General features: G+C 38.2%; 1 protein-coding gene across 1 annotated transcript in view; it reads left to right on the top strand.

Moving 5' to 3' along the window:
- The first annotated feature begins 3,932 nt into the window (after positions 1 to 3,932).
- Positions 3,933 to 14,210, top strand: part of PLXNA4 (plexin A4) — a 580,559-nt gene continuing 570,281 nt past the window's right edge. The window contains exon 1 of the mRNA XM_018566064.1: positions 3,933 to 5,108. Coding sequence (XP_018421566.1) covers positions 3,933 to 5,108 — 1,176 coding nt within the window. The remainder of the gene's footprint in view (positions 5,109 to 14,210) is intronic.

Here is a 14,210-nt window from a genome sequence, read left to right as displayed (position 1 = left end):
GAGTTTTTATTCATCAAATTGAATACAGCTTCATTTTGAAAATAACTGAATTACTTGATTGAATATTGCAGATTTTTAGGATTACGCCTGTTTTGATCTAAAAGGATTGTTTTAAAAAGGAGCTGTATAAAATGGATATATCTTTATTTATTCTGTATATCGGAGGAGTCATGTGGTGTATGGATAATGGTTTAAAGGAGGTAACCCCCAGCAAAGTACCAGCTACTGAATATGTGGTTGAACATTCAAAAGATATACCAGCCTTTATGTATGGCTTAGCATTTAATATGTACGCAGTACGGAGTACATTGGCAGAGTGCTTAGACTTATATGTGGGATAAAATGTGCAGTGACACAGCTCTGCTGCCCCTTCCTTTGATTATCAGGACAAGCAAGCAAAGTGTTCAATTTTCACATGAGTGTTACTTGCAAGAGTAAGTTGATCCTATCATAGAGGTTCTTTAACAGCACTTTTTATGGAAAACTAATTTAATTAAATGGATGCTCTAGATGCAGTTGTAAGTATTATTATTGTATAGGATTTATATATTGTGCAGATAAAAAAGGAAAGTAGCATAGTTACAATACAATTCAAAACTAGAGGGTTAGGAGGCCCTGACCGTGAGAGCTTATAATCTAGAATGGAGGGGCAAGTGATAGCAAAGATAGTTAGTAGCTGTGTGCGGATGAATTGTTTGAGAAAATAACATTTCAGTTGTTAAGTTGAGGCAGGGAAGGCTTCCCTGAAAAGGTGAGTAGAAGATAGCCCTATAGGTTGAGGTAAGGTGGTCCAGTGGAGAAGTCCTGGAGGAGTTGACAAGAGAGCAGTAGGTAATATGAGGGAATGAATAAAAGAACAAACAAACTTTAGAAAACACTGGTATTGTAACCTTTACACATATGTATGGTATACATTGGGCTTAAGAAGGGAGCAATGTTAAGACAACCTTCTTAAATCAAATCACTTTGAAGTGTATATTCACATCAGGGAACTAAGGTTAAAACAATCTACAGTATGTGGCTGCTATAGAGTACTTTAGTACAAACATCCCCCCTCCCACTTCATTTTGGCTGGCAGACCCACAGGCAGTAGTTTGTAGAGAGTGAGCTTCCTTGTCTCAGCCTTTCATGTGCTGGAAGCATGTTTAGACACAGGGGGGAATTATTGAAAGTGTCTGAGACAAGTTATATCTCAACTGGTGCCATTGCCTATAGCAACCAGTTAGCTTCTATCTTTTTCCACGCAGCTTAGGAAATTAAAATGTAAAAGCTGATTAGCTGTGCCTGAGGTGAGACAAATTTTTACTTAGACACTTTTTCCCACTCTGCATGCCTCCAATATACAGAGACATAACAAGCAATTGGCACAAAGTTATTGCCACTGTTTGCTCTTAATTTATGCATATTGGAAGCATAAATAAATGCACATTACACTATATATATATATATATATACACACATATATACATATATATATAATTCTTTTTTTTTATATATTTGTGTGTGTGTATTGGTATATTTTGTCTATTTCCCAGATCACAGTATACTTTCTTTTATAACAGTGCAACATTGTTAAAGAATGTGTTAATGAGTCTGGCAGTCTAACTTTTTAGCATTAGTTTTGTGTTTAAAATCTTGGCCCATTCTGTGGCAAACTCAAACATATGTTGCTTGAGAACTGCCACTTCAAAGTGTGCCCTCCATTACATTATGTAGATTTAAAGGACCCACTCCAGACCCTTTTACTGACCCACAGCCATTCTCTGTGCTCAGAAACCCAGGGAACGGAGCTATTTTAAGGAATAAAGAAATGTTTCAGCAGCACATAAACAATGCCACTGGGATCTTGCAGTGATACATAGCCTTGAAATGGCACTCTAACCCTTTCACCCCAGCACTGCCCATAGCATCTGTGTGGAGTTGCTTGGCAACTGAGGTTATTAATCTTTAGCGGTCTGCTACATCCAATAGTTTTACCAGCTGGTTTTTACATTAACCAGTAGGCGCTTTCCAGCAGAAAAGAGGTTAACGAGAACGTTGAAATATATACGTATCTTACACAATACAAACCTACATCTGTTTTGGTATGATGAGAAATAACCACATTATTATCATCACACCACAGTTTATACAGATTTAACATTTCATTTCATGATATAATGCCTTACGGTTATGGACTATAGTTATGGACACATTAACCCTTGCATGACCCTTTTAGTGGCCTAGGCAAAATTGAGCAGCGTCAGCATGTGTTGGTTAAAGTGACACTAAACTCAGGAGTAAAACCTTAAAAATGCATTCAAGTGCCTTAACTACTAACAACAATGTACCTTATTTGTGTATCACTCAACCATAGATCCTAAGATTATTATTATATTGTTATTATTATTATAATACAAGATTTATAAAGTGCCAACAGTTTGTGCTGAGCCTTACAATATAAGTCATCTCAGAATTGGTGCTGACACTGTCCTTCCTTCTGGAGGGTGGCTACTTTTGTTCCCCATGGTCTCTGTGTCTGCTGTAAGGTAGCTAATGCTCCAAGCTCGCACCCGTGATAGACTACAATCTAGCATAGTTTCTTAGGGCGGTGTCATATATTTTGTGCATTATATCTTAACAGAACACACATATGAATGGTTGGAACTTGCTGTATAATCTATTCCGACATTCCTTTAAATGGAAGCAGGTGTCAGACTCCCACAGGTGGAGGTCGGATATCCTAGTGTTCAGAATATGTCGGACAATTTAGATAAGAAGCCGTGATTTGCCGAAACACCAGGACTGTGCTAAAACTCTTCCAAAATGTATTGACTGATTGAGGACAGATCTGTATTGCATGGGGAATCAAAACATCAATGGGTTTAAATGATAAGGCAGTTAAAAAGGCACCTATGTACATTAGGCCGTATCAATGAAATACTGTTTCCAGTTGTTTGATGTAGGTTATTGCATTTTTCATATTGTTGTTTACCTTATTGCAAAAGGGCCTATATTCTGTTTAAATACCTGCAATACAGAGGTATGGCATACCCACGGGACAACATTACATAGTAGGTGCCTACATTTTTGACTTTTTCTAAGAAAGTTAGTCATGTTTTTCAATTGTAGCCATTAGTTTTATGTAACCTTCTGCATACAATATCAAATTTGTATAAGCCTCTGCAAAGGCCTATACAAATCTTTTCTTTTTCAACATTAAAGGCTGTATTATATTATATAGTGTACTCTATAATATCTCTTTACTATTATAAAGTTTGTCATACATGTTTACTGTTTTCTTTGACAAATGATTTGTAACTCTTTTCCACCAGGCTTGTTATTTACACACTTCTGCTATGCTGTACAGCCAGAAAGATCACCCTGCTAAATCCTGACTAGACTTTACTTCTTTTTGTGTAATCTCCTTGCTGTGTAGATGGAGAGGATAATGATTGAATGTCTATTGTACAGCCTGGAGTTGACACAGGAAGCTGCAAAGCTTACCAAAGGAAATATACAGTAGGTGTCATCTGTCTAGCTATGTGGTGTAGCAGGCCGTCTGCATCAGACGTTTGACTTAATGGAATTACACGTCCTTTAAAAGATAAAACAGTTCACTTTTATGAATGGGCATTAATCTGGAATTCTACATTAGTGTATGCATATTTTATACAAACTGGTCACTGTATCACGTTTGTAGATTTTACAACAATGTATTAAACTTGAGATGTGTAACATGTAAAACATTTTGTTTAGGTATGGTCATAGAAGGACTGACATATTTGCAAAGCTTTTTTTGTAAATTTAGCAGTAGCATTTTCAGAATTATATTACTCCTTTTTTATAGTTTTGGTTCACTGACTAAATCATTATTTTTTTCCTTCTAGGAGAACACCAAGGAGCAGAATTATCCAGAGAATCACAGAATACAGCCCATTTGAATCTCAAAAATGGCATTTGCAAAATGGAGCTGGATTTGTGCAATCGCCCATGTCACGTTATTAGCCACAGTGTCAGCTCTCACCCAAAAAAACCTCCAGATAAAGAGAAACTTCACCACTTTCTATGCTGAGCAACCTGACTGGACTTTTAACCACTTAGTGGTTGATGTCAGGACTGGACATATTTACCTTGGAGCTATTAACAGAATATATAAACTTTCTGAAGACTTGAAGGTCTTGCTGACCCACCAGACAGGACCAGATGAAGATAACCCAAAGTGTTACCCACCTAGGATTGTCCAGCCTTGCAATGAGCCCTTGGTGTACACCAACAATGTAAACAAAATGCTGCTAATAGACTACAAAGAGAATAGGTTAATAGCATGTGGAAGCCTTTATCAAGGTATATGCAAGCTTCTCAGGCTTGAGGACCTCTTTAAACTCGGTGAACCATTTCATAAGAAAGAACACTACCTTTCAGGGGTCAATGAGAGTGGCTCAGTTTTTGGAGTTATTGTTTCTAACAACAATGATGATGACAAATTATTTATTGCCACATCAGTTGATGGTAAACCAGAATATTTTCCTACCATTTCAAGCAGAAAGCTCACTAGGAATTCAGAAGCTGATGGGATGTTTGCTTATGTGTTCCATGATGAATTTGTTGCCTCAATGATCAAAATACCTTCAGATACATTTAACATAATTCCAGACTTTGACATCTATTATATATATGGTTTTAGCAGTGGCAACTATGTTTACTTCTTGACTCTTCAACCAGAGATGACCTCTCCACCAGGCTCTACTACAAAGGAACAAGTTTATACCTCTAAGTTAGTGCGGCTGTGCAAAGAGGACACGGCTTTCAATTCTTATGTTGAGGTTCCCATTGGATGTGAGAAAAATGGTGTGGAGTACAGGCTTCTTCAAGCAGCTTATTTGTCCAAAGCTGGATTAATACTTGCAAAGTCTTTGGGAATCAAACCTGGTGATGATATTTTGTTTACCATCTTCTCTAAGGGTCAGAAAAGGCGCATGAAATCACTGGATGAATCTGCCTTATGTGTGTTTGTTCTCAAGCAGATTAATGACCGCATTAAAGAAAGACTGCAATCTTGCTACAAGGGAGAAGGTACTCTAGATCTTGCATGGTTGAAAGTCAAGGATGTTCCTTGCGGCAATGCAGTAAGTTACACTTTCAATGATTTTTTAAATCACTATTCATTTGTGCAGATATATATATATAAAATGTTCGTGTGGCCTATATATTCAAGAAAATTTTAATCAATGTGCGTTGACATTACATAGTCTACTGATTTCAAGTATTAATGCTATATTTGTAGATATTAATTAGTAAGCTTGGTCACGTATGTAGAATAAGGTATCGTATGTTTATACCTAAATATACACTGCCTTATACAAATATTCCTGGATTCTATCAGTAGAATTCAGTGGGATAAGCTCATCTTAGCTATTTGCTTTCATTGCTATTCGATTTGGGATTTTCAAAACACCAAGGTCCTATTTTTAATCAAAACACCAAGGTGCTATTTTCTATCTTTAAAACTCTAAAAGTATGTACACAAGAGCTTAAGCACTAATTTTTCCCCTTTAATTACATTATGTGACTTTTTTTGGAAGACACAGTATGCAAAGGTCAATATATTTGTTCTCAGTGGCATTTTGTATGGGGCAGACAGTGCCAAGAACAAATAGAATTTGCAGCTACCCTAACAGTAAATAAAAAGCAAAGCATCCTTTACACTAAAAACAGACAGATTAATGTGTTGTCTGTGCCTGTCCATTAAGTCAGTGAGAGTTGAGCTGTGTCTGTCCCTGCCCCATCATTTTGTAGGAGTAATGTCTAAGTTTGAGATTCCTCTTCTTGCCTTGTTTTCCATGACATTGCATTGGAGTCTAAAGTAGTATTAAACTTTCCCATTTTTTCACATAAACATTCCTATCCATCCTGCAAACATATACCAGAATGTTTTTTTATTAAAAGTGCATCCCCAGGCACTTATTTTTTAACGATTTAAAAGCCACTTGCTCCATATTCCCCAGCGCCATTTCCCTGAACTGCCAGTTGAGAGGGCAACACCTTTCAGGTGAACAGCAACAAATTTCTCAATATCTCCCCACCCACAGTTGCCAATCAATGCCTGGAGGATGAGCTTGGGAAGAGCTGGAGAGTAAGCTTCTTGTGCATGGAACATCCTGGAGGAGGAGCTGTGGAATAAGCTTTCTGTGTGGAGCAGGGGAGGAACATAGGGTTCTGAGCTACCTGCGCATGGAATGCCACTACATCAGGCTGCAATTCCAGATGGGAGTGTGTTTGTCAGGGTGGCGCCAAGGGACCCTGCAAGGGAATGGAGCCACACTGATAATAAAAGCAGAGGTTAGGGAAATTTAAAATGGAAATTACAGACAGGTGATGGCAGGAGGTAAACAGAAGGCATACAGTACACACAGTAAGTGAAGATGTATGCTGCTATATTTATTTTTAAATTGAGTGTTTAATGGCACTTTAAGGTCCATATTGGATGCAGATATTGCTTAGCAGGTCTCTTCTTAAAAACCCAGACAGCTTTCCTATTCTATGCGCATATAGTTTTTTTGCTGAATCAGGGCAAAATACAATGAAAATAGAAAAATGCAACCAAATAAATTACAAATATATTTCTCTTTATTTAAAGTGGAACTCCAACCATTCGCCTGCCATCTGCCTCCCCCTCCCAGTCTTTTTTATTAAAAAAACTATATACACTACATACCTGCACATGATTGAATGGTTGAAGTCAATAGAAATTCACTTCATTCACCAAGCTATAGAAAAATTCCCTTGGAAAGTGCAAATTTACTTTGCTAAATAAACAGTCTATACTTTACTAAAATAATCCCATTGAGTTGTGTCTAGCTGCCAAAGATTCATCTAGTATAAACAAACAGTCGTGGCCTGTGACAATATGCAGCCTTTGACAAACCTAACAGCTAGGACCTGGGTTAAAGCTTCTAACCAACAGATCGACCTTAACCCATTTTGGGTGAAGTTGCAGTTTAAGGTATGCATGGATGTTAGATGATCATCCATCACCTAAGGACCTCATCAGAGATCAGATCAAATTAAAATTCCCAGTCACTATCTACTCATTATGGCCATTAGATGATCATAAATCAACTAAAGACCATTCAGGGATCAGAAGGAATCAAAATGTCCAACCACCGTCTACTTGTTGTCGCTTTTTATAAATGTTACATTAATTTGAAGCAACTACCAGCTGTATTTAATTCTACTGAGTTAAATTATGTGGCTATAGACAGAATATGCGTGAAGTCAGAGCACCATATAGACTTTGTTTATCTGCTTTCTATCTGTTTTCTATTTAACAATATATTGCTTCTGAAACATTCACAAAATATTATGAATTATTATACTTGGCTTGAGAGTGCCAGTAACTATGCTAATAGCAAAACCGTATAGCATTATGCTACAATTATCTCAGAAACATGTATGTATTTATTTTTCCCTGTGAGCAATAAATTTATTTATAGCTGGCATCATAGGACTTATCCAAATGAGCAACTTCCCCTAATATTTTCCAGTCAAATCACATCTAAAGAAAATTACTGGTGAAATAGTGCAGGCAAGATAACTCTTGTTCTCTAGGTCAAGATATGGATACGATCTACCGAGACAGCAATTATATATTAGGGAGCAATGAAAGCTGTGTTTAGAAATTGTAGACATATTCTCCAGTCTCCTCCCATCCACCTTTTTTTGTTCACATGATATGTTCACATATGATGGTATAGTTCATACATAACATAATTCCTAGAAGACAGAACAATTTCCCAAACCATCATCCATTATTAGAGACCCCGTTTCTAGATTGTTGTGGAAAAATTGGGGATAGTTTGGAAAAAGGCATCCTTAAAGATTAACTAAGGCCAAAGTTTTTTTTTTCGTTTTTAGTTTTTGTAAGAAAAGGTTAAAGCTCATCAAAACTTTCACAATTAGGGAGGTTTTTCTTCACATTCCGTTTTGAGAATGATGGAAGATCTCTTATAAGGAAAGGAAATCCTCATTTGTCAGTGGAACAATTGTCTTCTATGGAAGGTCTCCCCTCTTCCCCTTCCTGACCCAGCGACAACTAAAAAATGTTCTCCACTTTCAGTCAAGATGGCAATAGTCCAGGATGCATAGAGAGAGTGGAGTGCAGATACAGACAATAAAAACCTGACAAAAGTTTCAACCCTTCCTTACTCAATCCAAATGAAAACCAGTATATGGCTTTAGACACACCACTGAGAGTCAGCATATGTTTGTGATATAAATGTGAGCCAAACTAAATAATCTCCCAGGACAAAAAAATAATACACTGTCTCACAATTTGCATTAAAAACAGAGGTTTTAGTTGCACAACTTTTGCAAAATATGTGGAAGCCACATTGCTTTATCAAGGCTCCTCTGTGTAGCATGGTCCCAACTCTAATATATGAGAGCCTCCATCTTGGAGCATGTATAGCAATGGATTAACTCAGTGCAGGCATGTCTGTAGGCAGCCCATTCCTCCTTAAAGGCACAAGGACACACCAGAAACCCAGCACATCACAATGGCAGCCAAAGCTCCCAGTGTGCCCACTTGCTTCACTTGATAAATGTGGGCCAGTCTGTCCAGCAAAGGTGACAGAAAAATTATAACACAGCCAGTGGTGCTTGGGCAATTGGAACAACAGTTTTTATTTTTTTGTAAAAGAATAGACTTAAAACATTGTAACCAGTGGTAATAATTTGTCAAATCCTCTCTCCATGTTGATAAAAATATAAAGTCTCATGGATACATGAAGGAACTAAAACAAAATGAACTAATTTAACACATAATATCATTACATGCAATAACTGCTTGCATTTATGTGAGCACAACATTTTTTTTACTGTAGTGGTCCTATGGATGGGAAAATAAAAAGAACCAAAGCACCGAAGGATCCTTTGTGTGTCATTCAAACAGGCTGGTGACCCTAAATTATGTGCTTTAATAAATGGACAAACTCTTCCATCTTTATGATTTGGTGTTTAAAATGTTTCTTATATTAATTACAGTATACAGATCAAATGACTACATCTGTCAAGGTGTGCATTGGGCTTATAGCCAACTGTTACCACTCTTCTCATTGCATATATGTGTATGGCCAAATCTACGAACGACCCGACTGCCCAGTGCCCAGATAAAGTGTGTAGGTCTGCTTGAGCAGGCAAAAACACATTGTGGAAAACAGTTTGTATAGCAACTGACAAACCAAAGGGACAAACAGATCAGCTGGAATAAAAAGAATAAGATCTGTAAGCCAAGCAGCCAATTGCCTGGGGTTTACACACAGTGGCAGAATAAACTTCCCCAAGTAAGAAGTTAAAAATAATTTTTCATTGATATTGTCCAATTAATGAAGGAATTACTTCCACCATTGCTTCACTGGAATAGTGAATCTCCCATGAGGGGAGATCATAATTCACTTGCAGATAGTAGCCTCTGGCAGTAAACAGGTGTCTTTATTTAAATGGAAGCTACACTCTGTTTAGTATATCTGCTGTCACTTTCACTGCAATCAGATTATCACCTCTGGCTTCTAACTCTCCCTGGGGTTATCAAGGTCACATCAAGCTGAAGATGTGCTAAAGATATCCTACCATACACTTACTACTCTCTAATAATGAAAGGATAAGCGGAGCACCACTTTGATAAAAAAGCTATTTCAAAGCAGTCCAGGAAGCACTAAAAATGTTAATATTTCTATCTGCTTAGACACTGATGTACCGCTAATGACAGGAAGCTGAATGCAGACAATGATTATAATGACCCGTAATGCACTGTAAGTGGAAGGTAAAAGAGGCTGGCATCATAAACGTGTTAAAGTAAGCATTGACGTGAGTGCAGAAAACACTTTTACTTCTGATTTAACTCACTTGTTAAAATACAAGTACTTAGAGGATAATGAATTCTGCAGATTTAAAGTTAGATTGGGAGTGATCTGTTGGGTATCAGACTGTCGATGGCTGTCTCTCTATCCTAACTGGGGTTTTCATTTTTAGACAGCAAAATTGTCCTTTGCTGTTCTCTAAATTCCATATTTCATTACCACACAGTATGCCAAAATGTACAGCAGCTATTTCAGACAGAGATGAGAGTGTACAGTTGAAATTGTTGCTGGATTTGGCTTGTTGTGTGAAAACAAAGATGTGATAAATTAAAGTGTCAAAAAATTTAAGCTATTTCAAAAACTCATTCAATCACTTACAATAGATACTGCTTCTTCATGTTTGAATGTTTTAGTTTTCTGCAGAATGATCTCATCTCCTAAACACTGCCTCTGATATCCTGTTTTGGGGTAGATGTTAGTAAGCTTTTTTGATTTCAGTAAATGCCACACACGTCCTTTTAGGGTTAGAAAGACTATAGAAAGTACTCTGAAATGTGCACATTAGGACTTCATATGATCCTGTGTTACTTTTTCTTTAACACTGAATCCCTGTAGTCACTTCTATGGATGACTAAGATAACCACAGGATCATTTTCTCAGCAAGCATGCAATTCTGCCAGACTGTTAGCCTCCTCTTGTTGGTATACATTTTAACTAGTCTATTAGTAGGTAAGTGTAGTGAGAGCCTGCATTGTGTTTTTCTGAACTACAACTGAAAGGTCACCCTCCTTATTTTAATCACTGTGCTTCATGATGATATACCTCCAGGTTTTAAAAGCATAGGAGGATTGTTATCATTCCATATTAGGTCAAGATGCACTGCTCCACCATGTGTTGGTGCCCCCACTGGTAGATTAAAGGTTCCACGGAGCACTGCTGCTAATCCATGTTGAATCTCAGATTCTGATTACCCTCCCTCGCTGTCTGATAAGACATGTGAGAATTCGCAAGTGCCCTGGTTTATTTTACAGAAGGAATTAATGATATACGCCAAGCCAGTGATTTAACCCCTTTGCCGTAGGATGCTGGCAATGAATGTTATTCAGAAATGATTACATCTTTAACATCTGGATAATCTCTTCATCTCCTGCTCTCAGTGGGCCCCTAAATTGGTTTCACTGCAAGCTGACTGCAATTGTTTTAGTAAAGATTGTATGTTTTAATCCACGTGTAGAGGATGTGCTGTGAAGAATTTAGTTATATGGTTTTGATGCATGAAAGCTTTAGGGCAATACTTGGCAGTGAATGTTAATTGAACAAAAGTTTCCATTTTTGAATCATTACAATTTTACAGGTAAAAAAAAAGATATAATATAACTTGTTCTTTTAAGAGAAAATGTAAGTTTATACACCCAATACAAATGATTATATAGACTTCAATTACTTAGAGGTAATGTCCTTTTTCATATTCATTTTAACCCCTGCCTTAACCCTCCTTGAAGTTATACTGTGGAGACTTCCTTTCCCCAACCCGCTTCAATGCAACAGTATGGCCTTTGTTATCATTACACCATATTGGATACACAGCAATACCAGATTATAAAAACAGGTGGCACTGTAGGTGGACTGTAAATACATATAAGGAGTTACAATGGGGGGATGGCTTTTGTATGTTAATTAAGCCAATTGTGCTATATATACTGTCTGGCCAAAACAAAGTCACCATCTGGACTTTGGGGAGTGTTAGCGTCTGGGGTTTCTTCAGTTGGCCAGGTCTAGGTTCAGCAACATTATGTCCAAAACAAATGAGGTCAGCTGCCTACCTTAATATACTGATTGACCGGGTTTTTCCATCAATGGATTTTTTTCTTCCCTGATGGCCAGGATTCATTGGGCTCAAGTTGTGAAAGAGTAGTTCAGGGAGCATGAGACATAATTTTCACACATGGATTGGTCACCACCAACTCCAGAGCTTAACTCCATTGAGAATCTTCAGGATGTGCTGGAGAAAACTTTATGCAGTGGCCCGACTCTCCCATCATCACTACAAGATCTTTGTGAAAAATTAATGCAACTCTGGACGGTAATAAATGTTGTGACATTGCATAAACTTATCAAAATGATGCCACAGTGAATGAGTGCCATAATCAAAGCTAAAGGCGGTTTAACTAAGCTGCCGTAGGCAGCCGAGTGAAAGACCGATCTGAAGTGAAGTGAGCCGAACACTGTTCAGCTATTCACTTCAGGCTGGTACGGCTGATTTCACCCGTACATCAGCTGAAATCAGTCGTACATCGGCTTTAATTGTACTATTTCATGCATTCCATCAAGAATTTCTCCCAAAGTAAAAGAATTGTCATTCTTATGACACCTCCTACGCACTACAAATGTTATAAAAGTGCAACAAAACATTTAACAACTTGAAAGACAGTTACTATGACAACGATAGGCCAATCGCAGTCAAAATCACTAGCTTGCTGCATATAGTACGTATTGCAACAGCCTAGGTAATGCCTATCTGTTTTTCTCGATATACATACTGCTAGGAGGCTGAGTTAAATTATTACATTGCTCTACTATGCCAATGTTCTGTGAAATTAACAAAAGTCTATGAATTAAACTTGCTATACTTTTTCAACAAGAGACACAAAACTTAATTTATTAGTCAGGCATGGAAAGCAATAAATGCAGCTGGAGAAAGTGCTTTGAGAGCAGTTACAAAAATGGGAAATTGTTCTGCAGAAGAGAGATACATATAATATAATTTAACGGGGAGTTGAGTTTTAAGATGAGAAGGTGTCACCTTTTTGCTTGCTAACAGTATTCTCTAATGATGTCTTGTCCGAATGAATCACATGTCGGTCAAAAATGCTGCAGCACTATTCTGTTCCTGCTTTTTTAGCAGAGGATCAAGTTTTGACAATTAAATTACTATATTCAAGCTTTTCCTGTTTTCTAAAATGCTGCAGAAATATAGTGAAGTGATTCAGTAGGCAGTAGGGAAAACAGTAAAGGACACATGGGAAGAATAGGCAAAGGTTATGATGAAAACAATAGAGCAGGACTGTTTGTTTTGGTAAATTAATGTGTTGAGGTGGTAAAGTAAGACTGACTGAAAACAAAAAACAAAAAAAACTATGGGGTCTATTCACAAAGCTGCCGAGGGCAGCCGAGTGAATGACCGATCAGAAGTGAAGTGAGCCAAACACCGTTCGGCTATTCACTTCAGGCTGGTACGGCTGATTTCAGCCGTATATCGGCTGAAATCAGCCGTACATCGGCTTGCTTCGTGTGGCTTCGGATCAGCCGAACATGCTCAGTTCTAAGATCGGGTGTGTTCGCCGGAATGCTCGGCTGATGTCTCGGTCGTTGGGTTCGGCTAATGGTTCGGTTGCTTTCGCGGGCTGTACGGGCTTTTGTGAATAGCCCGTACAGCACCCCCTCGGTTCTCCTGAACCGAAGGGGTCCTGGTGCCGAAGCTAGCCGAAGGATCGGCCGAAGCTACGGCCAGATCCTTCGGCAGAATTGTGAATAGACCCCTATGAAAATATGGAGTTTTAGAGCACACATGTTTCCACAGAATTACTAAAGGGTATCTATGCTAAAAAATAAAAATAAAATAAGCATGTATTCCATTATTGAATTTCCATAAGTTCTATCCCATTTCTAAAAACCAGAGGATGCCTATAGGATATATTTACACAATTTCACTCAGCCTTGTGAATTAACACTTTCTTTTGTTACCACTCTCACAGAGCCAGCCTTCTGAACTACAACTCAAGATCTGAACAATGTAACATTATCATTGCTTGCTGGAAGCAGTGCATTGTGGGCTATGTAGTCTTGAGAAAACAAAATTGCATCATATCAAGCAGCAGGGAAAGAGATGGCAAGCACATTGAACGCGATGGGAAGATCTCAATACATAAAAGGGATATTTTCAAGCAAGCTGTTATTGCATTATCAAAAACAGCTATATTACAATGCTGATGTTATAACAGATAGTATAAACTAGGACTTTAGATACTGGCTAAAGACAGGCATAGCTCCTAGAATTAGAAACTTTCAGTACAAATAAGCTTAAGTTCACACCTAGGCGACAACTCACTGCGCGGCAATCGTGCACGATTCCATGCAGATTGCCGCGCGGTCAGGAGTCGCCAAGGTGTGAACCGATGGCGCTGAGGGTGCCATTATTTTCTAATGGCACCCCAGTCACGCCGGGCGGATCGCGCGGTTTCCCGGCGCGATTCTGCCCATGCTTCCGAACACGATAAAACCGGATGGCATCCCATTTAAATCAATGGGGCCGCGCAGCAATCGCTGCCTCAATTGTGCACAGGTGTAGTGCAGGTGTGAACCTAGCCTAAT

Source organism: Nanorana parkeri, unplaced genomic scaffold (assembly GCF_000935625.1).
Source record: "Nanorana parkeri isolate BGI_ZX_2015 unplaced genomic scaffold, ASM93562v1 scaffold26, whole genome shotgun sequence".
Taxonomy (NCBI): domain Eukaryota; kingdom Metazoa; phylum Chordata; class Amphibia; order Anura; family Dicroglossidae; genus Nanorana; species Nanorana parkeri.
This window is presented reverse-complemented; position numbering and strand designations above follow the sequence as displayed.